Below are 24,117 nucleotides of genomic sequence, written 5' to 3' on the forward strand. Positions count from 1 at the left end.
CTCCTTTTCTTTTCTTTCTTTTCTTTTATTTCTTTTTCTTTTCTTTTCTTTTCTTTCTCTTTTCTTTTCTTTCCTTTTCTTCTCTTTTCTTTTCTCTTTTCTATTTTCTTTAATCTTTTTTCTTTTCTTTTTATTTTTTCTTTTCTTTTTTTTTTTCTTTTGTTTTCTTGTTGGTTGCAGGGGTTTATTTCTTTCTTTCTTTCTGTGACGGAATCAGATTTGAAATCGCTATTCTGGAATGTTACACGGTGACTTCAGAGGAGATTATTAAAGGAGGGGTGCATTTACTCATTTATTTTGTATCCTGTAGCTGCAGTTATAGGAGAGAAGAAAAAAAAAAAAGACAAGACAAGAAGTCGAGGAAATGCCTGTTCTTTCATAAGAAGGTGTTTGCAAGCTCTGGACTATGCCACGTGAATTTTGCAAACGGCAGTTTTGAGCTGGCATCTCACGTCTTGAGGCACTTGGGAAAGCTTTGAAAAAACGAAGCACGAAGAAAAACCAGCCTCGCCTCCACGCAGTGCACCGAGAAGGGACTTCATACCGTTTGCTTAGCGCCAACAGTGATATCTCTCCTTCTAGCTTCTTTTTTCTTTTTTTTTTTTTTTTCCCTTGGGCGGGGGGGGAGATCTGCTAGTAACTCCAGGCGCCCCTTGCCTGGTCTGATAAATAAGACTTAATTCCGCAGAGAAGAGCCGGAGATGACACCATGCTATCAGGCAAGGCACTCGTACCTCCCTGCCCCACCTCGCCCGAGCACGGGGCAGCAGCGGCGGGGAAATCACGTCCCTTTCCCACGGGCCGGAGCCGCGGCGGCCGGAGCCCACGGGGATCGCGGGGGTCGGGGGGAGCACAGCTGCCAGCTCTGGGAGGGGGATCCTGGCAGACCCCGCCGCGAGCTTCACATCCGAAGGGACACTGTACCACATCGCATCACATCACATGTCCCATCCTACCATGTCCTCAAACCGGAGCTTTGCAGTAAAATTCACATGGGCGTTTACGCATACACGTTGATACGTGTTTACAGATATATAAGATAATATATTCGTATATGCTTGTATATATTTAATATGTAAAATGTATGTTTACATATTCGCCAGTTTGCATTTCTTGCAGATCTTCAGACGCATGAAACAAAGGGAAACAGCGGGAGTAACTCACTATTATTTAATAAGGTAACTAAAATAATATAATATATATTCGATTGTATTAATTTAACACCTATTACTCGTACATGTGCATGTATCGATAGACCCACATGTACAGATATTTAAGCAGACGCGCTCACAGGCACGCACCTACATGCTTTGCCGAGTCCAGCCCGGGCTGGGGCTCCCCGGCCAGGCTTGGTGCCGCCTCCCGCCGCGCTGAGCCCACGCAGACCCGCCGCGCACACGCGGGAGCAGCCGCGCCGCTCCGCTGCCCACGGAAGCACCTGGGGCGGGGGGTGGGGGAGGGCGGTGTTTGCTCCCACCGCTGTTGCTCTCAAACCTGTGGGGAGGGAGCGATATTAGGCTTTAAACCCCAGCAGCATCCCCTGGAAAGAGGGGTTCCCGCTCCGCCTGCACCTCTGCGGTACGGGCGGCAGCACGCCAAACCAAAAACAAACAAACAAATACCGCCCCCCCCCCCAAAAAAAAAAACCAACCACAACAACAAAAACCCAAAACCACCTTAAAACACCTTCGTCCACGCCACGGGTTAGGTATTTTTCTCTCTCTGCGTGTTTTGCGGAGAGGGAAGGGGAAGGGAAGGTGCCCGGCGGCAGGACGCGGGGGTGGCACGGCGGTGCTGCCGGCGGTGCGGGGGGGGGAACTGCCAAACTGGGGCACGTGGACGGCTGCAGCTCGCTGGTGCCACCCGCTACCTGCCCCGCGGAAGGCGGAGAGTTTGCGGCTGCGGATATTACGCGGAGACAGCTCTCCGCGGGTCACACCTGTTAGTAAGGGCCCTCTGGTGCGCGGGTCCCTATCTCCTCACCCTCACCTGGCGTCTGACGAGAGCTTCCTTTCCCTGAAGATATTCTTAGCTCTCGACTTGTGAGTCTATAAGCTATTTGAATAAAGTATATCACCAAGCTGAAATGAGCCCTACCCTCAGGGCTCTGGCCTGCAGCAGGGTGAGAGAGGAGACCCTCCATAGTTACACCTGAGCAGCGGGGGGCATCTTCCTGGTTTGTGTAGCACCACCACCGCAGGTCCCTCACTTTGCACAGGGTTCAGGGTCCTGCTGAGGCCTGGGGAGGGTGAGGGAGGAGGTGGCCCTCTCCGTACGGGCATCCGGATCGGCAACCGCTGCAGGGGGCTGGGTAGGCGTGGGGAGGAGCCGGAGGCTGGAGACCAGCGGGCGGTGAGGAGGGTCCCCGCGGTGCGCCTGCCGCCGGGGGGTGCCCGCCGCCCGTCCCCCCAAGGAAAGCGAGGAGCGGCGGGCTGAGCCCCGTGGGATCGGTGTTCTCGGGCTGCAGAAGGGGTATGAACCAGGTCGTTGTCTCTGCTGTGGTGGTTTCTTCCACTGGGTGGGTGGGGAGGGGAGAGGCCCTCCTTTTCTGTCTGTTCGGATGGTCCGGCCGGGGAAAAGTAACGTGAGGGCTTGCAAACTCAATGGGAAGCTATAAATGCCGGTAAGTCTCTTTGTTCGTGCCCGGACACGAAGTGTCCCCTTCCCCTGTCATACACAGAGGTCCCCGTGTCACTTTGCGAGCACAGCCCGCGGGATGTAACCCTGCTGAGGCGGGACCCGGCCGGGGCAGCGCCGCCGGGCCGGTTCCCAGGAACGGCAGGGAGAGGCTGCAGCCAACCTGGGCCTGCCCGAGGGGGGCTGTGTGTGCCTCGGGCAGGGACAGGCAGACGGGGAAATCTCTGCGTCCGCCTCCTGGGAACCAGCCTGTCTCGGAGCTCTCGGCAGCCTGATCCTCGGGAGCCGTCCTGGCAGCGCACCCGCTGTTTCTCCCCGTACGGCACACACCGCAGCCGGCCTGCGGTGTATTTCCAGGCGGCGATGGGAAAAGCCAAATGAGGGCAACAGAGTGTCCCGCCAAGTGCGTATTACTGACGGATTTCCCTTCCCTGCTACAACGTTTTAAAAGGTTTTGAACGGCGAGCAAACGCGGAGCTGAGGGATGCTGCCACGTTTACAACGCTAAGAGCGCTCACAGGCAGGCGGGGGATGGAGTACCTAAAGGTGCATGACGCACACTTAATGCCCACCGACCTGGTGTTTCGGCCTTCCCCGGAGCAAGAGAAGGACTGCTGGTGAGCTGAAGGGTGCAAGGAGAGAAGCACCCCTGTGTGTACCTGCCGGGGCGGGGAGTGCTGGAGGGGAGCACGGCAGAGCTGGGCTCCAGAGATGCGCTCGCTTTGCGCCAAAGACAAGCCCCGGTTTTGGGGGCCAAACCCGCCGAATAAAACCCTTGAAGCTCTGAATGCCAACCTGCAAGTCCCACTGCCTCAAAGGCTGGGCACAGCTGGCCTGCCCGTCAGACATTGCAGGATCAGGCCTTCTGGGTGAATTTTGTGCTTCTCGGAGACGAGGGCTCTTGCTGCGAGGTGGGGAGACCCCTCCCGTCGATCGGTTTTGCTGGGGACAGTGTTTGCAAGTTTGGAAAGAAGTGGCAAGAAATGTCATCTGGAATGTCCCGGGGATTCCTTCAGTGGGAAAAAAGGACGAGAAATGCTCCCCCCGATCGGGTCTTTCCTGCGGCGTGGGTTCTTATCGCACCGTCCCTGTGGGCTTCGGGAAAGAGCGGTCCCCTCCCTGCCCTTGGCGTTGCGGAGTGAGTGGTGAGGCTGGGGACACATCAAAGGCGAGGACAGATCCCGGCCTGGCTGCATTTCTGCATTTTTGCTCTGCCGGAGCGGCTGCTTGCCGGGACTGGACACCGGCCGCCGGGCCGGGGCGGGGCGGGGCCGGGGCGGAGCGGTACCGGCTGCCGGCGACCGCGGCGGGAGGCGGCTGAAAGGTGCGAGACTCAACCATAGATGCGATAAACACCCACCCCACCCCCCCCCAAAACAAACAAAAAAAAAAATTAAAAATACGCCGGCTACAGGCAATATCTAGCCTGCTTTTGCTCTCCTCCTCCCCCGGGACCTTTGCCTGCCGCCCGGCGGTGCTGGCTGCAGAGCCCGGAGCACATAGCTGACCCCGAGCCGGCTCTCCACGCCGACGGACTGGCATCTGAAACATTACCCAGGGAGCTGGAGCGGCTCTGGCAGTATCCCCCAGCTCTTCCCGAAAAGGTATCCCGGGAATCTTTCCCCTCCCCTGCCCTTCGAAGCCCCTGCAAAGAAAGCAGGCCCGATGTGTTAGCCTAAGCACGAAGCATCCGAGGAATTTCCACCAGGGAAACGAGCCCTTTCCGCGGGGCTGGCGGCGCTCCCCGCCGCTGCCGCCCGGCCTGCCCTGGGGGCTGGGGGCCGGCAGGCGCAGCCCCCGGCGGGATCTACCTTCAGGCATGGAAGCATTTAGCGGTTTCGGCAGTATTAACTCCTAACAGGGTGTGAAAAGTATTGGGGATTGAAAAAAGCAGTGGGAAAGTGGAGGCTTTCCAAGTCAGGCGGGCTGGAGCTTTCCTCCCCTCTGCAGGCGGACACCTTGAGCTGCTCCCGCCGCCGGGACCCCGAACGAGCAGCCCCTTCCCAGCAGCCATGGGTTAAGCAGCCCGGCAGGTGCGGTGCCTCTCGCTGTTTGACCGTGAGCTTTTATAGCCGGAAAACATGGCATCGCGTTTTGCCACCAGCCCGCTCGCCCGCATGACCCTGCCAGCGCCACGTCGCCGGGCGCGGGAGATGCCGCTCGGTGGGGCCCTGGCCTCTTTTTTGCTCCGGGTGCAGAGGCTGGGTCTTGCTCTGCCTCCAGCCGCCGCGGCCTCACACCCCCCGTGTCCTTCCCGGGGAGCCCCTACTAGCCCCGCAGCCGGCTGAGGGGCGCAGGCACCGCCGTGCTCCTGGAGGCTCCCGGCCAAAACCCCGAGGTCTCTTCTCCTCTTCTGCCAACACCCTCTTGCCGGTTTTCTTTTTTTTTCCTGTATGTTTTTGTTGGGTTTTAATTTTTTTTTTTAAGTGTGAACGGTCCGAAAAATAAACATGGGACAAATATTTCAGATCTGATCGAATTTAATCAGCCGTTAAGACTTGTTCTAATTTTAGCAGAGATTCACACAGCTGGCAAGGCCTCCTAGAGGGACCATTACTATCTGTAACCTGTGTCCACATTCAGACGCTCCCTTCTCCCGGGGAGGGGGCAAACAATGAGGTTTGGGGGAAAAAAAAAAAAAATCTTCCTCGGCATAATCTTAAACTCCGGTGCCAAAAAAAAAAAAAAAAAAAAAAAAAAAAAAAAAAAAAAGAGAAGGTTTGGTTTCTCCCCGCCGGAAAAGACGGTGGATGGCGCACGAGCTCGCTCCGGTCAACCTGCACTCCCCCCGAGCACGGTGGCCCCGGGGAGAGCGGGCAAACCGCAGGCTGCTCGCCCCGCCTGCGCTGCCGCAGGCTCCGGTGCAGCCGGTCTGCCCCTGCCCGCCCTCCTCGCCCAGCCAGAGCCGCCCCCCGGATCGAGTTGTGTCGGGGCCCAGTAGCGGTACCGGAGCGCGGGGTGGAGAAGCCAGGAAGGAGGATCCAAGGGTTCCCCGGGGAGGAGCGGTGCGGGGCGAGCCTCTGGAGAGGGAACCGAGCAATGCATCGCTTACCTGGCTTGCGCAAAAAGCACAAAGAGAAAATCCTTCCGCTGGGAAAAAAAATACAAATAAAAATCCTCCTCGAGTACCGACAGAGCTACGCCCCGAGCGGTGCCCGTAGCCAGCGGCGGGGAAAGGCACCGGCGCCGGCTCCTCCGCCGGCCGCTGCGCTCCCATCAGCCGGGTAGGGCAGGAGTGGCTGCGGTGTCTGGCTCGCCCAGCGGTTCCGAGGAACCTCGAGATAAAAAGACAGGCTCCTCCTGTGAATAAATCCATTTCTGAGCATCAGAGAGAGGTTTTACACAAATAAGGGGAAAAAAAAAAAAAAAGCCCCCTCCGACCTGTGATTGAGGGACAGTTAAAAATCACTGCCCGTGTTAAGAGGCAGAAGACCAGGTTACGGGGAAAACTACCTTCTTTCAAAGCCCGATAATGGCCATACGATTCATTAGGTTACTTAATCTAATAACCTCGCTAGCATCAATCCCGGTGACCCAGCCCATTAAGCACCACCAGCGAAACCCTATAAAACAGGCAAGGGGAATGTCCAACATATGAGCACATTTATTAGCATTATGTTCCTGAGATAACATGCCCCCGGCTCCCTTGCTGCAGGCAGGTTGGGGAAAGAGGGAGTTCTGTTTTGGCAAGGGCTGAGCGCAGGACCAGGGCTCTGGAAGAAGGGTGGCTGGTCCCACCGCCACTGTCACCCACGGTCTCCCGTCCTCTCTGTTTTCCTCCTGCGGTCCTCGTCCCTCCAGCCAAACAATAGCTACATTTGTGGCTAGCATTTTTTCTCTCTGATTAAACCCAGGCCAACCAATGGCAGCCAGAACGAAATAAAACGCACAGAGTAACATTTCGATCATAAACGGGAGTTAACAGCTTAAAAAGAAAAAAAAAAGGGGGGGGGGGGGGGAAGGAAGACAAAAAGGCTCCCTTCCATCAAAACGTGTCAGTGAGTCATTGCGATATCACCCTCCGTGGAGGAGGAGGCTGAGGGGGAGACAGGGGGAAGGGAAATCAGGGAAGCAGCAAGCCCGGGTTCTCCCGTGCCTTCCAGAGCCGCAGACAAACCGGATGCCTCCCCGGCATCTCCCTGCCAGGGTGAGGTCTCTGTAATTTACGACACGCGAGTTGTTACGGTATTTGCCGCGGCTCGGAGCGGGGCTGCTCGGGGCGAAGGCAGATGCAAGCGATTAGGGGAGCGGGCGGCTCCCGCCGGCCGGGGCGGGGGGGCGGGGGGGGGGGGGCACCGCTGCCAGCGGGACTCCCCGGCGGGGCGGCTGGGCCTCCCCTCCGGCCGTCCCCAGGGAGGCAGCGCCGGTCCGCTCCTGGCTGGGAGTTGAAGCCCTCCCAGGATCTGCAGAGGAACAATCCGTCTTCAAACGTTGACTCTCCACAATTCCCCCCCAATATATATATATATATTTTTTTTTTTCTCTCTCCGTTTCTGGAGAAAAATCCACCCAGAGACAGCGGGATGGTGGTGTTTGCACGCTGGCCGCACGATTAGAGACGCTGGCCCGGGGTAACGAGGGCGCCCGGCAGAGACGGGCCGCAGGCCCCCGCCGTGCCCGCCCCAGGCAGCAGCGACGGGGCGGGCGGGCAGGAGCCGCCACCGCATCCCCCGGAGGCGGCACAACTCCCGGTTCAAGGTGGCCGGGAAGCGGCCAGCCCTCACAGAAAGCTGACGTGATCCCTCGCTATTTTCGCAATAGTTCTAACACGCTGGCAGCGATGAAAGAAAGAAAAGCGGCGGGGAGGGAAGAGCAGCGCCCTGCCGGGCTGCCCGTTCCCGGTGCTGCAGGCTCTGCAGAGGATTTGCCGGTGATAAACGCTGCGGGCTGACCCCGCAAGCCCTCCTTCCCGGCAGCGGCGCCCACCCCGTCCCACGGGGTGCCCGGGGCACCGGCTGCTCCGCCGCGGTGGGGCTGGGGGAGAGGTGCGCCCTGCCCCACACCTCCGCAACTGACAGCGTTTCTGTTATTAAACCCTTTCACTTTTTTTTTTTCTTTTTTCCTCAAGGGCTTTTTTTAACTCGTAAAATGTTTCTCTGGCTTGGAACTTGTCATAACAGGAGCCTGCTTTATTTATGGGGTTATTTATTTCTTTTACGCGCAACAACAATATCCCGATCACAGTCCGTTTGGAAGAAGGAGTTTCCAAAAACAAGAAAAAAAGGGACAGAGAGAGGCAGCAAAAAGGGGGCAAGAAAGAGAGATGAGAAAGAAGGAGGGAGAGAGGGAGAGAAGGAGGGAGGGAGGGAAGGAAGGAAGGAGAAAGAGAAGGAAAGGAAGGAGGAAAGGAAGGAAGAAAGGAAGAAATTAAGAAAGGAAGAAAGGAAGAAACAAAGAGGAAAGAAGGAAGAGAAGAAAAAAAACACACATGCCAGCCCTTCAAAATTAAACAAGAAGCCCCGAAGTATTCTTTTTGGTATTAATATTATTTAACATTTAAACTCCGGGAACTTCAAACAAACTTTTTTTTTTTTTTTTTTTTTTTTTTTTTGTAGGAAGAAAGAGAGAAGAACTATTCTCTGGAAACCATTTGTTCACAACTCGAACTGTGCCATTTTGGCTTAGAAACAAAACTCGAGACGCCCCAACCCTGTTCCCCCCTCCACCGGCATATATCTTTTCAGCACACATTTTAAAATAAATATCCTTACGGTCTTTCCAGAATGCCTCCTTGTTATGAATTGATAGGATACAACATACCCAGCTGTGTGCCTGGAAGTTGGGATTTAGTCCTTTAAATACCAGGACAACATCTGCGGGGAAAACAATTACGGCTGCTTCAGCCCCCCTCCCTTACGCGCTGCCGGCTGGTGACTGGGGGGGGGGGGGGGGTGTTTCGGGGGGGGGGGGTAGTCCGTCCTGCGCTCAGGAGATGTGGGGGGCTCCCCGGACACCGGCCAGGCGGGTTCGCTCCGGGCTCTCGGGGCAGCCCCGCTGAGCAGCAGACAGGCACTTCCCGGGCTGGATGCAGATAACCCGGGGAGAGAGCCCCCAAATAGTCTTTGCTTCGGCGAAAGAGATTTTTTTTTTTTTTTTTTTCCCTGGCTCTCCGTGCAAGCCCCTTTTAATTTTACCAGCGTCTTCGTTCCTCTACTCAGGACGTAAAAACAAAGCCAAGCAAATTCAGTAAACTATCTCCACTGAATTTAAGAAAATGATGAAAAAAATTGCCGGAGCTCTACTCCAAGGTGTCCGGTTTGGGAAACACGGGGCGAATCCGACACGTTTTTCGTCCGAGCGGAAGATTAATGAAATCTCGAGGATATTTTCGTAGGGCGTTTACTTAGTAAAGTTTTCCTGTAGCTATTTTGTCTTCATTTTAGCATTTACAGTGTGATGTCCTGTTTTGGAGCTTACAACAGGTGTCAGGGCTCTCTTCAGGGGCATATATATATATATGATTAAATAAAATGATCACTTTGTCTATTTTAAACCATATGTGTGCAAAATAATTAACAGAGAAATGTCAAAGTTTTAAACACCTTCTATGCTTATACAGCTTAGAAGCTTAGACTCGGTCAGAATGTATTATATGACCTTATCACGTTTCAGTCTCTATTTTCTTGTCACTTCTAATGAGACGCTGCAGCGGGAACTATCACTGCCCGTCTTTAATAAGCTGTACTCTTTTAATCTTAGGTTAGTGTATGTCTTCTTAGGGCTGAAAGTTTCAAAAATAAGACGCGCGAGTAATGGCATTACAAATGACGTAATAAATATGAGTATTGACATCTACTACGATGATCGGCCATCAAAAATACAAAGTATGATTAAGCACATGCTTGAGGTGATTTACCTCTAGAAAATGAGTTACAGCATGTTAGTCCCTGCCCTCAACCAAGACGGGGGGAAACAAACAAACAAGCAAACAAACTCCAGGCTCTTTGTCCGGCAAGGAACATCATTTCTAACAGATGATTTACAGAGTGGGACCCAGCGACCACAAAACCTGAGTACTGAGCCCCTAACCCAAGGGGATGCAGAGCTCTCTTATCCATGCCCTCACATGTATGCCTATGTCCAAATGCTCCTATAGCTAGCGCCTAACGCACCAGCGGTGTGTTATTCCGGGTCATAGAGCAGGGTATAAAACCCTCACAGGTCTAGTGATTTTCGGTTGCTGATTGTTTTAGGGAAGCTCCAGATAGTTTAAAAATGCGTTCTGGGGATATTTTTTTCCTTTCTTTTCTTCGGCACCCCCCTCCCCGGCTGGCGAGTGCAGACGCCCGCCGCGCCAGGCACCGGCTGGGCAGAGAAAAGGGGGTCCGAGGCGGGCGGTCCCGGGCTCCCCGGCCATCGCCTTGCCCCGCCGGGGGATGCGTGGGCCGCCCGCGGAGCTCCCGCCAGGGCGGAGCCCGGCGCCCCCCTGCGCCCCGCGGGAAGGGGCCGACACACCCCCTTGCCTGGTGGAAGGCTGCTCTCACAAACCAAATCACGGCTTGGCTCTCCTCCCTAGCTCCCCTCGGGACTCCCACCCCGGAGTCAAGCCCGAGCCGGTTTCCTCAAGGCGACCTGCCTGCTTCAGAGCCCTTTAAATCCCGGCCCGGCCCCAGGATACAGCGCACTCGAGGATGATGCGCGGCCGCGGGAAGGATGCCAAGGTAGCCCCAACGCGGGGGCTGGGGGATATTTAAGGAGAAGGAGCAATGAAATATTGAAAGGACTTGCAGTTCACTGCAGTGCTCACGGCAAGGTGAGGTCCGGCGGGGACGGGGGTCCCAGCCCCTGGGGTGCTGCCCTGCGCCCACGGCACACGCCCCTGCCAAGTGCGGCCGCAGAGCTCCGGCAGCGGCAAACAGCTTTTTTGCTTTTTTCTTTTTTTTTTCTTTTTTTCTTTTCCTTCCCCCTCCCTCCCCCGAAAGCACTAAATTTCACACGCAGAAAATGGCAGAAGGGGAACGAGGGGCTCTGCCCCTGCACCTCGCCCTGCGTCCCTCCAGCCGCCGGAGCTCCCCGAGTCCGTCTACCTCTCCCGGAGGATGGACGTGCTTCATGCCCCTACCACGCATGGAAACCCAGGCCATCCTGCGAACGACATGTTGCCTAAATAAAGATAAAACGTGCTATACATCACAGGCTTTCCCGGTTATTCTCAATGACTTGTCGATTCCTCCCCACCCCACCCCACCCCGGCACACGTGCAATGATAGAAAACGGTTTTAAATGACGAGGGGTCACGTAGAGCCATCCTGATCGTTTAGTAAAAATAACAGAGCTATTATAGAGCTGAAGGAAGGACCAGGGGAGTCCATCCACACATGCTTCAATATTGTGTCTCGACTGCACGCACACAGAGTCATATATATATGTATGTATATACACACACACACACATAGCCGGATCCTCCCATGTGAGCCTCCTCAGCACTCTCTCATCAGGCCGTAAATGCCCCCACAGATGACAGTGCGCGCCCATGTGTGTCTGGGGCGGAGGGGGGGGGAACGGACAGGGACACGGACAGGCGGAGGGGCTGCTTGTATCTTCGGGATGGAAACGCACGTAAAGCCTTTTATAAGTGCTCGGGAGACAGCATTTCCTCACTAGCCTACACTTTTTTTTTTTTTTCTCTCATCTCTATTGCCGAAAACTGGAAATAATTAAATTCTTTAAAGGTTTACTTTTGAAACCATGGCTGGAGTAAACTATGATTCAGGTGTAAATAATTACCAAAGCCATGAAAACGGCAACTGCTACATGTCATTTATTCTTCTTCTTCTTCTTCTTTTTTTAATCGTTTGATCATTTTAATACTTAACTGTTTGCCAAATTCACATATTTGTAATTTACTAAACTTTATTGTCTCTACCAGGATAGGGACGTTGTACATTAGATTCCAGAGCCGCCCTGCCCTGCCCCGGTGGAGGAGCTTGGCTGGAACAAACTAGATGCTCCTCAAGAAGGGGTAACGCTATTATCCCGGTACTTGGAAAAGCTTTCCATATCAGATTAGAGAAAATAGAACTGAATAAAGATTCTTCCCCTTTCATAAACGCTACCAGACCTACTCGATTGTAGATTCCGGAGAAGAAATGTGTTATTGAAGAAAAGAAATTGTTTAAACACAATAGATCCATGCCCAAATGAGAGCATTCCCTGGGGCAAGACAAGCAGGATTTGGCCTGGGAGCATGAAAATAGAAGCATCCATTAAGCGAAAGTTTCGGAGAAATAGGAGAAACATGGACATATAATATACACCATATAAACAAAAGCCTAGGACTGATTTCATCCCCATTTTCTCAAGTGTGCATCTACTTTTTTTTTCCCTCCTTCTTTTGCCTACTCTGCAATTTCAACCCATTTGTCTCTTCAGAAAGCCATGGTAGAAAAAGGCAGAGAAATAAGCTGCCTTTTTTTTTTTTTTCCCCCCGCGTGTATCCTCTTTTAAAATCTTTTTGCATAGTAAGATACCACTTGAACATGTTCTGGTGTTGTAAAAGTGTTTTTTATCAGGCTGTAAATTACTGCCCCTCTGACAGAGCAGCCGGAAATGTAAATCACACCGTAGAACTAAAGTTACGAAAAAGTTTGTTCCCTTTTCTGCGTCCTAGGAAGATTGCGGGGCTGCTGGGTTAGGCAGGGAGAGGGGTAGGCTTGTTTACTATTTTCCTGCTCCACCAAACTGTTGGCTCCACGATGCCTGGGACTTTGATGAGAAAGAATGGACAATGTGCAGAGTCCCTTCCTATGACACCCAGGCCACCGCCACTTGGGAGGTCCTTTGGCCTAATGCAACCACAGCTAACTGCTCCCAACAGGAGGCTCTGTGGATCAGGCAGGGTCACAATTATACTTCTGCTAAAGGCAAGAGCCTTTTTTTTTTTTTTTTTTTAAAAAAACAGGAGAGAAAAAGAGAGAGGGGAGGGGGCTGGGTGAGCGGTTGAATTAAAGCCTTTCAATTCATCTGGGGAAGGAAAGACCGAGAGAGCAGGTTCGTAGGGATCGTTTACCAACAGACATGAGCAAAATCAGGTTGTTTCCATCCAGAGGAAAGTGACGGGGGATGAGGTCTGGGGCGCTCTTGCATGGGGGTCACCCCCGACCCCAGGGCTGTCACGCCACATCGCTCGTCGTTGGGAGCAGCAGGCCTCCCCCGCGGCCGTGGGGGTCATCCGCCGGCGGGAGACCTCGCTGATGCCAGAGAGATTACATGTTGCGTTGCTCCTCCGAGGTGGGGAGGAGAGGACACCACAGCACAGCCCGCAACAAACCCTTAAGCATCACCCAACTCTGCGCCGAGGGGGCAGAAGGGCTCCAGGATGGAGACGCCCCAGCCCCTTGGCTTTGATTTCGGCACTCGGGGGCGCAAATATTTTCCAGGGTGGTGGGGAAAGGCGGGGGAGGATGATACACGCTGTGTGTTTCCAAGAGGGGGCTGAGTTCCCTGGCGCTGTTAAACCCCGCGCTTCTTGCAACGGTGAGGAAAAACGAAGGGGCGGGGGGGGGGGGCGAGAGACGAGAGGCGGGGGGGGGGGGGTCTCCCTACCTCCGCCGCTTCCCAGGACGGCCGGTGCTGGAGATGGAAGCGGTGCACCCTGGTCTGCAGCCGGCCCGTCCTGCCCGCTCCCGGCGGCCCGGTGGGGTCTGCGTCCAGCACCCGCCGGCAGCCCTTCCTCTCCTCCGCCCGGTCTCCCTTTAAAGCCTCCGAATTCACCCCCGCTCCCGGGAGCCCGAGCCCGAGCCCGAGGGGGCAGGGTGGCGGGGTCCCACCCCGTGCCGCGACCCCCTCCCCGTCTTGCCTGGGGCAGGGAGACCCCCCCTCGCCGCCCAACTCTAGGCAAACACACGCACCACCCCCCCTTCGGTCGCCCCCGCCAGGCAGCGACACCCGACCGGGGGAGGGGGAACGGGCTCCGGGGACCACCCCAGGTTCGGTCGCCGGCCCCGCTCGCCGCCGCCGCCCCCCGCTTACCTGGAGGAGGGTCCCGTGGTCGGCGGCGTGCTCGCAGCGGGCCGGGGGCGAGAGGGGAGGCCTGGGCCCCCGGGTGGGGAAGGGCCCGGTCATGGCCCACCCCCGAGAGATCCGGCGGGAGGAAGAGAGAGGGAGGGGGAGAGGGAAAGCTTTTTTTATTTTTTCCCCCTTTCTCTCCCCGTTTGAGCCGAAGTGACCCGCAGTATCTGGAGAAGGTTTTTGAAGACGTTTGGGAGGGAGGGAGAGAGTTTTCTGCTGAGAAACTCAATCTGCCATACAGTAGCGACTGCATCTGGGATCTGTCACCGCTGACAGCACCACAGGCACAGACATGATCTTCCGCACAACACTGCAACTCCCCAAAATACCCTCCTCGTTCCAAGGTGTCTGCCGGGTTGCATCGCGCTCCTTCGCCAAAAGGGGGAACGCGACCTGAATCCCCGGCAAACAAAACACGAAGGGAAGGCAAGAGAGAGCAATACTCCCCTTCTCCCCTTCCCCTCCGCAATGTTAAACACACAGCCGCCGAGGAAGCAGGGCGAGAGGCGATGTCATGCTCGGATGGCGCAAAAGGCCATAAATGTAAGAGCTAGCGCCGCGAGATTCCCGAGAATGACTTTAATGAATAATTTCGGAGACAGTTATGGCTTTAGGTAATTACTGCGCGGCTCTATGAAAACCAGATTTGGGAGAGAGGGAGTCAAGGCCAGGCCGTGCGCCTCGGCTCGCCCGGCCAGCCCGCCCTGGTTCCCCCCGCGTCGCTGCCCGACCCCCGGGTGTCCCCGGACCTCTGCACCCCCCCCCAGCTGCCGGGGTCCTCCTTCGGGCAGGGCTCCCAGCAAATCTGGGGAGGTGAAGCTTGATTGGGGGGGAAGCTAATATTATTATTATTTCTAATCTCTTCCGCCTCCTGTATTTCTGGCAAGACATTTCATTGTCTTTTAGGCCAGTTTTAGAAAACTGCTATAGGCTTGCATGCGTATTTAGCTTTTTAAAAGTTCATTATGCGCAGCTGTTTCAGCCTATAGCCACATATGGCATGCAAATAGAGACCCTATAGGAGAATCGTCCTTCTATTATCCCCACATGTTTGTTCAATATACGTGGCCGGGAAAACGACTCTACTGCTATACATTAAAACATAATTTTACATTTTTTTCCCGAGTACTTTGGGCAACTCAGGGGCTCGTTCCTGCTTTGAACAGCCTTCACGGTTAGCAAATAAACGGCTCCGAGATGCGGGCGCGCTGATCTCCATTGTTTCGCTAATATATTACTGCTGTTCCCAAAACCCCGCTCCCGGTTGCAGCCGTACCTAGCCCCCAGACCGGCGGGGTTGCAGACCCCTGCGCCTTTCCCCGGCGGGCCCGCAGGACCCGGCCCGCTCCGCTCCGCTCCGGATCTGGCCGCCCCGGGGGCCGCCCGGCCTCCTCCCGCAGGGAGGCGGCTGCAGCCTCAGGGCCAGGGGCTCCCCGGGGAAAGGTGCCGGGGCGACAGCCTCAGCGCTGCAGAAGAGCCAGCGATGGGATTTGGTGGGATTTTTTAGGTTCGGTTTGTTTCACTTTTTTTTTTTTTCTTTCTCTTTCTTTTTCTTATTTTTTTTTCCTCTGCCCGAACCCTGGGGTTGGTGGCTGTGGTGTGAAGCTGGGTGCACAGTATACCGTTTGCACTGATTCAGAAAGGAAATTTCCTTTTTCCTTTCGAGATTACAGAGACACACAGCGGAGCGTTGCGGTATCTTAGGGGGTTTATTTTATTCTGCTAGAACAAAGAAATGGGAGCATATTTTTAATTTATTTTTAGCGTTATACAAGGCTTTTTCTTTTCTTCTTTCTTCTTTTTTTTTCCCCCTCCCTCCTGGCAAGCGGTTTTTTACCTCGAGAATTTAATTCTTCAGAGGAATAGTCTAACATTATCTCTTTCCTCATGAGACGAGATCAACTGCTTTCTCATCCACTCCCCCCCTTCCTGGTAGTAGCAATGATAGCAACATACAGCTGGACAAGTGTCAGCCGTCTAAGACTCTGCGAACAGCCAGAGGAGGCTCAAGTTGTGTTTATTCAATTATTATTTTTTATCTCCTTGGGGGGGGGAAAAATGGTACGAAACGTACAAAATCTGAAAATTTGGGAAAATAAGCGTAGCAAACGTGGTCTGGGGTCTCGCTGAGCCACAGCCACCAGTCTGGCTGTTCGGCGTTTACCGTCAGCCGGTCCCAGCTCTCAATTACAGGCGATTCATTAGGATTTAATAGCAGGTGCAAAGCCATCTCCTCGCCAGCAGCATTGCCGTTTGGGTAGGGAATCGTCTTGTTTTACAGCAGCCTCCAGCTCTCCCGACTGGTTGTAAACCTGACTACCACTTTGGATAGCGGGGTGTCAGCGCGCCTGCGATTGCCCGCACATAAGCGCTGTACTTTGCTTGGCTAATTTCTCCCTGCCAAGACATAAGGTGGAAATCTGCCTGGCTCGATATTTATTTTGGAAGACACTGCTGTGAGCGAACGCGACGGGAGAAATCGGGCTGAGATAAAACAAGCGCTGGGCCGGGGGCTGGGCGGGAGCGGACGGGGGAGGGAAGCACCGCCCGCGGAACGCACCGCTTTTGCTTTCTCAAAAGTCCCCAACAGACAAATAAACAAACAACCTCGGCAGCAAACTCCAGAAAAGCCGGAGCCTCCGGGGGCTCCGGGGCCGAGGAGCCCCGTGGCGGGAGCGCCGCGTCCTGCAGCACCCGCATCCCAGCTGGCGGCCGCGGCCGGGGCTGGAGCTTGGAAAGCGCCGCCGTGATTACACCCAAGTGGAGAGCAGGATGGCTCCTAGCCGTCTGATCTGACGTCAACATGTCTCTAGCTCCTCGCTGCAAGATAGAGGGAGCAGAGCCGGGGGAGGGAGGGCTCTAATCATTCCCAGATGTCTCTAATAGCAGATATAAAGACTTATATAGTGTCTGAGAATAAATTTGTAATCAATGCTCTACAATCGGATCATCAAAGCAACGACATTTCTTGAGGAAAATGGGGGTGGAGGGGAGCTGGGGAAGAAAGAGACACACACCACGCTGGTTTGGAAGGAGGAGAAGGGGGCACAGGGATTCCCAGAGAGGCGCTGGCCCCGCGCGTCGCTTGGTTTTGCTAGAATTTATGTGAATATATAATTCAAATAACAACTCTGCTTTAATCCTCAGTATACGGGACGAGCTGAAACAGCTGAACAGTAATTGGCCAATTAGAAATAGAAAAGAAAGACTGGAGCTTGTTTGCAAAGGCACATACTTCATGGATTGAAAAAAAAAATTCCCAAATTAAAAATATATAAAACATTGATAAGCCCCTCGTTACAGCAGAGGGGATTATGTCTGCAGGCGTGCGGAATGCGTTTCCTTCCCATCGCTACTTGGAGATTTCTTCTGGGTGTATTTGTGAGTCGCTGGGCGAGTACGTGCGAAAAAAGAGGATTAAGGTTATGTTTCCAAGCGCAAAAGGAGGATATTTTGCTTAGAGGTTTTATTATTAACCTTCTCCCCCCGCCCACCTTTCAAGCTCACGTTGTTTCAATGGCATCCCTGGCCGTTTATATCCTTGCAGTTGCCCGCGGATGACTCGGCGCTTGTTCTAGGGGTGTCTGCGGCTTGGCCGGAGAGGCCCCGTTACACCTCTTTGACAACGATAGCAAATTAGCACTAATTATTCCAATAATCTTTTGACGCAGAGAAGAGCTCCTGGGAATGAGGGGGTGGAAAAAAAAATCCCAAACAAAACAAAAAACCACAACACAAAGCAAAACGAACAAAAAGCCCCCCCCCCCCGCCCCAGTTTATCTTCCCGCCTGCAGAAATGCAGCCGTGCCATACAAGCCCGATAGCAACGAGGGTACGTAAAACAACCCCACGAGCAGGGGCAGGGCTGGGGGTCTCGCAGGGGTCCCGCACGTTGCAGAGAGCCCCCCAAAACCCAGTACCGCCAGCAGCCGCCTGGGCTCGCTGCCGGCGGCGGGGCACAGGGCCGGCCCCTCCCTGCCTCCCGGGTCCCCAAAACCACGACGAGCTCTAAAAAACTACGCTGCTTTTTGCCTAAACCGGGCGCCCTCGAGGGACGCGCCGCCGCCGGGGAGGTCCTCGCCTCCCTCAGGGGGAGCGGCCGCGGTGCTTCGGGCGTGCAGCCGGGCCCGCACCCCGGGGAGCCGAGGGGAGGCTTCCTGGGAGGGCAGGGGAGGCGGGACAACATCCGGGGGAGTTTTGTTGCTGTTTGTCTTCAAGGGGAAGAGAAAAATTAAAAATGATATTTTCTCTTGAAGCACAGCAGAGATTCTCACTCCCGCCAGACACGAAACGAGGCGAGAGGCTAAAATACGAGTAACTTTGGGCTATGGCTCCGTCTGCGGGGACGGGGCTTCAACTACCCGGCTGCACTACACTGGCCCCCTACGGCCTTCTCTCTTTCTTCCTGCCCCCACTCGCACAGCGCAGACAAATGCTGCAGAGGGGGACAGGCTGCCATCCCTCCTCCTACGTGCCTTTCACCTCTGAAAAAGCTCCCAAAAAAAATGCTTTGGCCCGAGGAATTACGGGCAGGCCGCCGGGGCGGCGATGCCCCGGGTGCGGCGCAGCGCTCCGATCAGGCGCCCGACCGCTGGCGGAGAGCTGGGACCAGGGCACTGACATCCCCATCTACCATCAATTTACCTCTGCTTCCCCATTTTGCTTTTAACGTCAAAACCTACATTTTTGTCGGCTCCGGCCTGTCTAGGGCTCTTGTGATTTAGCTGCGGGAATGACTGCTCCTGAGAAAATGGCAACATCCTCATTAGCGAGCAATTAAAAGAGATAGTCCTTAGCGGATCCAGAGGAGCTCCCGGTCCTGAGAAATCAACGTTTCAAAAATGGAAAATTATGGATGGGAAATATCGGAAAGGCGATTCTCCAGGCGGCGGGACCAGGGGCGGCGGGTGGCTCCGTATCCCGCGCCTAGCCGGGCATCCCCCCGGGAGCTGCAGCCCGGCGACTCGGTCAAGGGAAAAGACAACTTCTGTAAAGAGGCTGCCCGGGACGTGCCGCACTGTAGCCCTCCCAACCATCCCTCGCCCCCCCCCCCTTTCTTTTTTTTTTCCGTGCAGTGGGGTAAAAAAAAAAACAACCCAAGAAAAAAAAAAGGTTTGGGCAGGGGGGAGTGTTAGATGCTCCAGTTTATCAGCTGGGCAACTAACAGGCAAGGAAAAGCAAACAAGGTGGGAGATTCTTCTCTTCAAGTGTTATAAACAAAGGCAAGTGTCTGTAAACACAGACCCACGCCGGAGCGCCGAGCCGGGCTGCATGACCCGACGGGAGGGAGGGCACATCACTTTTGTCTGGTTGTTGTAACCCCGCAACCTCCGCACTGTCAGCAGGGGCGGCGAAACGGCGCAGGGGCTCCCTTATCTTTTTATGGGCAATTGCACATCTACCTACGCTTAGTGCCGGGTCTCTTCGGGAGCCACTTCCTTAGGCGCGGCGGTGGGGGAAGGCAGGCAGGTATGCAGCCCTGGACCTGGAGAGAGAGCCAGCTTGGTTTAAGTTGAGATGATTTAAGTAAGGGTTTAAAATACGAACCCGAATTTTATTATGGAAAAGGTGGAAAACCTTGCCCGTAACCGGGAATTGCCAAAAAATATCTAGAGCAGCTTCTTTATGTAAAAAGCTTTAATTTTTTTCCTCGCCTGCCTGCGATACAGAGGGATGCCACTTATTTCTCAGCGCTGAATGTCTGCAGCTCTCCCCGGCAGCGGGGAGCAGAAAAGCCACCGGCCTGGCACCGGGACCCTTGTAAAGGAGTCGGCAGACGGGGCGAGAGATAACCGCGCAGATAGAAGAGAGATCATACTGGGGAAGCGTATGAAAGTAATAAAAAGAGCCAGAGCACGGTCTGCTGCAGTTGCAGTCAGGAAAAAGGTTAAAAAAAAAAAAAAATGCGCACTGTGGCGGACTGGAAACGTGCAACCCAGGAGAGTTTTGGGAACCACAAAGTTAATATTAAGTTCACCGTAGCTCATTGTAAATCTTACATATCCCCCCCCCCCCCCCCCCCCCCCCGCCCGCAAATCCCTTGCCTTGTTCGCTCTTTCTTGCTTGACGTAAAATTACCTGCTACATAATCACTCCGAGCAAAGCCCTCAGGCCTCCCTCGCCTGCCCCCGGCACCCCTCCGGGGAAGCCGCCCCGCGGGGCCGCCCCCCGCCGCCCGGCCCCGCTCCGAGCTCGGCTCCCGCCAGCGCCTGGCACCGCCGCCGCCCGGGCTCCGGCGGGAAGAAAACCGCGCATCTCTGCGATTTCTGATCCGCCCGGGGTTTGCACCCTTGTCCGTTTCCCGTTAGCAGTAGGTCTCCTGCATGGAGAACACCACCACAAGGAATTCCTATTCAGCTGAGCTGCCGGTTCTGTTCAACACTCACGGGGCTGGCGAGATCCCTCCTCTACTCCTCCTTTCACTCAGTCACTTGTTTAAAAATAAACTTAGGAGCCATCTTTATAATTTAGTTTACTTTCGAATATTTTAAATATTATGAAAAAAAGCCATAAACAACGCTGTTATTCAAAACATTTTGAGGTATAAAACATAAAAAGATTTGGGTTTTCTTTTTTTTCCTTTTTCTTTTTTTTTTTTTTTTTTGGTTTTGTAAAAAACACACACAGTGGTTTATTGAGTACTTACAACGTTTACACCTTCAATATTAATTAGATTCCACTTTTTCCCTTACGGACGGAAGTGCACATAACCAATAACTGTTGAAAACATCTTCAAATACTGAACGACCACAACAAAATTACAACACTAAATACCGAGTCAACCGAAACATTGGTGCAACTGCTTCTGTTGAAATATAACTTTATAATCCCATGAATATTTATATCCAAAAGGCCAAGTATTAAAGATACACTTCACATACACACTAATGCCAGGAGGGATTTTTTTTCTTTTTTTCCTTTTCTATGGTTCTGTTTTCCCCGTGTGTTTTATACAGAGCAAATAACATTCACGAAACTATTAGAGACATTACCCCTTACCAAGCTGGAGTTTCCTCTTCATATATGGAATGCTTTTTCCCTCTCCTTCAAATATCCACATTTTGGGGGGGTTGGGGGAGAAATTGCACATAAATAAACTGGACGATTCCAAATACAAAGAGTCCTCGGAGGAGAGCTCACTACCGAGACTAAGAGGACGGCTCCTCCAGTCCTGCCGTGCTCACTGCTTGAGCTCCAAAGCCCAGACATGCTGCGGCCAGCAGTCCTCCCCTTTGGTTTTCTTATCGTTGCTGCTAACTGTGCTTTTCAAGATTTCGTTCTGGGGAGACGGGATGCGAAAGGAGAGAAAGAGAGAGAGAGAAAATAAAAAAAGAAGGGGAGAGGAGAAAAAAGGTTAGAGATATTCCTCCCCTTTCTAGGTCACCACTGCCCTGCCCTGAGAGGGAAAACTACGAGGAGATACGGGCTCCTGCCGAGGCCTTCGGGCTGCAGGGGACAAAGCGGGGCGGCCTCCGCGGGGTCTCGCCGTGGGTGAAGCCGCCGCCCGTGGGAGCGGCCCCGCGCTGTGCGCGGCCGCCCGCGGTCTCCGGCGAAGGCCGAGCCCTGCACCGCGACACCACCGCTGCCCTTCCGCGGCCGGACCCCGGGGCTCAGAGGCACGGGGAGCGGGCTGGAGGCTGAGAGGCGCCAGCCGTCTGCGGGGAGATGGGGATTACGATAAGGTCCCCGCTAAACCATCCCCTCCCGGGCTCCGGGAAGGAGATGGGCACAGGCACGTATCTTCGAAAAGCATCGGGCCTGCGGCCACCGAAATCTGCGAGAATATCGCCCAGAGCGTGCCGTAGGGCCTACACAAAATTGGCTTGCTTTTGCTTCAAAGCCGACTCTTCCCGTTAAGTCAGAAAGTTCAAGCGCAGAGCGCACGGGCAGGAAAGCCCCGCGCTGCGAACCTATTACTTGCCGAGGGTTTAAAGCCGGGATGGGCTTAGCAGGTAATCGCGCCTCTAGCCTTTCATTTAAGGGAGCGGAGGCTTGTCTCTGGCGGGACCACGGTTTGGGATCCGGGACAAGTCCAAGCCCGGGAATGGACCCCCCTGGGGGGCCCTACTGTCGGGCCGGAACCGGGCGCTGCGCAAGATCCGCGGGCACCGAGGGCCGCCCGGGACCTGTGCCCTGTCCCGCTCTCGGCCCGCAGGTATGTCCCGGGACGGGGCGGGACCGAGGTGTCCGCCACGGACATCACCCGGCGACCCGACCCGGCCGAGCGCCGGGTGCGCAGGGACGGGGCGCCCGTCGGGCGGCCGAGCAACCTCCTCTCTGCGCCCCCCCCCCCCCCGCCCCGTCCCGCCCCGCAGCACTGACCAGCTCTTTCTTCCTCTTCTCCTCCTTCACGTCTGTCTTCTTGATCTCTGCCTTGAAGGCCTCCGCTTCCCCGTTCTGGTCATCCTTCGCCAGCAGGTCCATGAGGTAGGCGATGTAGCTGGTGGCCAGGCGGAGGGTTTTGATCTTGGAGAGCTTGGTGTCGGCGGGCACGTTGGGGATGCACTCCCGCAGCTCCGCGAAGGCGCTGTTGATGCTCTGAGTCCTGCGCCGCTCCTTGCGGTTCGCCGTGCCCCTGCGCTTCACCGGCCGGGGCCCCCCGAGCCCGGGCGGGCCGTTCCCGGGAGGCACCCCCCCGTAATGGGAGTGGTCCATACCCGGCGCCCCGTTGGCGTACTCGGGGCTGTAGGACAGAGCCATGCTGTAGTCGGGGGGGGACATCTCCGGGTGGCTGCTGATGAGCCAGCCGTGGAAGTAGGGGTTCTCCTCGTGGCCGCAGCGGGTGGCGGCGGCGGCGGCGGCAGCGGCGGCGGCGGCGAAAGGGTAGCCCTCATGGTGTACCACCGGGTGGTGGGGGAAGCCGCCCACTAGACTCATCCCCGCTCCCTAGTGCACCCCACCCCGCCCCCCCCGGGCCCCAAAACAAAGGTTTCCCCTCCCCGCCCGCCCCCCACCCCCCGCCGCACCGGCGGGAGATGCTCCCCGCCGCTCACCCCTCAGCACTGCCCCGCTGCCCGCTGCCTCTCCATAGGGCGCTGCTGCAGAGTCCCCGCGGGTGCCCGAGCGATCCCCCCTCCCCAGGCGCCGCCGCCGTCGCTCATGCGTTGTGCCTCCACCTCCTCCTCCACCTCCTCCTCCTCGCCCGGGGCCGGGTCTTCGAGGAAGCTGCGCACAAAAAAAAAAAAAAAAAAAAAAAGCTATGGAGAGAAGTCGACCAAAACAAAATGGCTTGGCTTCCTAGCCCGGGATCTTCCTCGCCTCTTGCTTCCCTCCTCTCTCGCCAAGTCCGCCGCGGCCCGGCCGGGTGGTACTTACACGCGGCCCCCCTCCATGCGCCCCCGGCTCGGGGCGGGCGGGCGGGCGGCGCTCCCCTCTGCCCTGCGCGGCAGCGGCGGGGGCCGTCAGTGCCGGGCGGGCGCAAGCATCCCTGCCCGCCGCGCCTCGGGGGTCAGCGCCCCGGCGCTCCTCTGGGGCATCCGCGCCGCTCGGCCGGGCGCGGCGGCGGCGGCGGGTGGCGGCGGGGCTCGGCGCGGCGCGGGGCACTGGCAGGGCTCCCCGGCACGATCTCCATGTACAGCTACATGTTTAGGGCCGCTCGGGTTAATATATGTCGTCAGAAGCGGCGGCCGCCAATGGCTGGTGGCGGGGGCGGGGCCCGCCGCCCTCCGCAATAAAACTTTTTGATGTTTCGCCCTGCTAATTGCCGAGCTCCTCTTTTAGGATGGCTGCCCCTCCGCATCCATAATGTAATTAAAACAAGGGGGGAAAAATTATCATGGAGGCAGAGGTTTAATGCAAGTGTTTAGCAGATGCCTTACTGTAAAATCTGCATTTTAAAAAAAAAAACCCCAAAAAACAAACAACCAAAAAACCAACAAACTCATTAAAACTTAAATATCGGACAATCTCAAACCAGGTACAGTATGGATCCAAGGAACTGCTTGGCAAAAATCTCTGCGAGAGCTTGATACGCTCCGAGGTTGCTTTTACACAGTGCTTTGTGCCGGTGCGGTAGAGGAACAAATAAAACCAGCTTCGGAGGGCACCTTCTCGATCGCCCGGTGTGATAGCCATACCCCAGCAGCGCTCCGGCTTATACTTTTATTGCTGGTTAATATACACAAAGAGATCACTAGTTCCCGTGAGGAGGGAGACGAAGCTTCTCTGCTTTGTCTGTCACCGGGCTTGCGATCCAAGTTAGCAAAGGCTGGCTCCGGCTTCGCGGCTGCTGACTTGCCGAGGGAGCGGAGAGCTCAGGGTTTGGCCAGGACGGTATTTTCTTCCAGAAAGAATTGCTTTGAAACACTAACAATAAACCCGACTCTAACTGATTCTCTTTCCAGCTTGCTGCCTGCGCCTACGCACCTCGACCAGTATTCACCCGACTCACTTACGCTCCTGAAATCAGTTTCATGCTTGTTTAACTGGTCTGATCGGTAAGTAACCGAATATTTTTTACAGCATGTTCAG

The 24,117-nt window shown here is 55.2% G+C and overlaps 1 protein-coding gene across 1 annotated transcript; it reads right to left on the minus strand.

Annotated features, from left to right (window-relative positions):
* Positions 1-20,450: 20,450 nt before the first annotated feature.
* Positions 20,451-22,555, minus strand: HAND2 (heart and neural crest derivatives expressed 2). The gene is made up of 2 exons (XM_075751903.1): positions 21,970-22,555; positions 20,451-20,926 (listed from the first exon to the last, which is right to left on the minus strand). Exons 1-2 carry the CDS (start codon positions 22,522-22,524, stop codon positions 20,828-20,830), a joined length of 654 nt encoding a protein of 217 aa, XP_075608018.1. The 5' UTR covers positions 22,525-22,555; the 3' UTR covers positions 20,451-20,827.
* Positions 22,556-24,117: the final 1,562 nt, after the last annotated feature.

This window comes from Balearica regulorum, chromosome 4 (genome assembly GCF_011004875.1).
Source record: "Balearica regulorum gibbericeps isolate bBalReg1 chromosome 4, bBalReg1.pri, whole genome shotgun sequence".
NCBI classification, from domain to species: Eukaryota; Metazoa; Chordata; class Aves; order Gruiformes; family Gruidae; genus Balearica; species Balearica regulorum.

Excerpts from the sequence above, each read along its gene's own strand:
- HAND2 (XM_075751903.1), bottom strand. The coding sequence starts at position 22,524 with ATGAGTCTAGTGGGCGGCTTCCCCCACCACCCGGTGGTACACCATGAG. Across the intron at positions 20,927-21,969 it reads AGAAGAGGAAGAAAGAGCTG|AACGAAATCTTGAAAAGCAC; the intron begins GTCAGTGCTGCG and ends CCGTCTCCCCAG.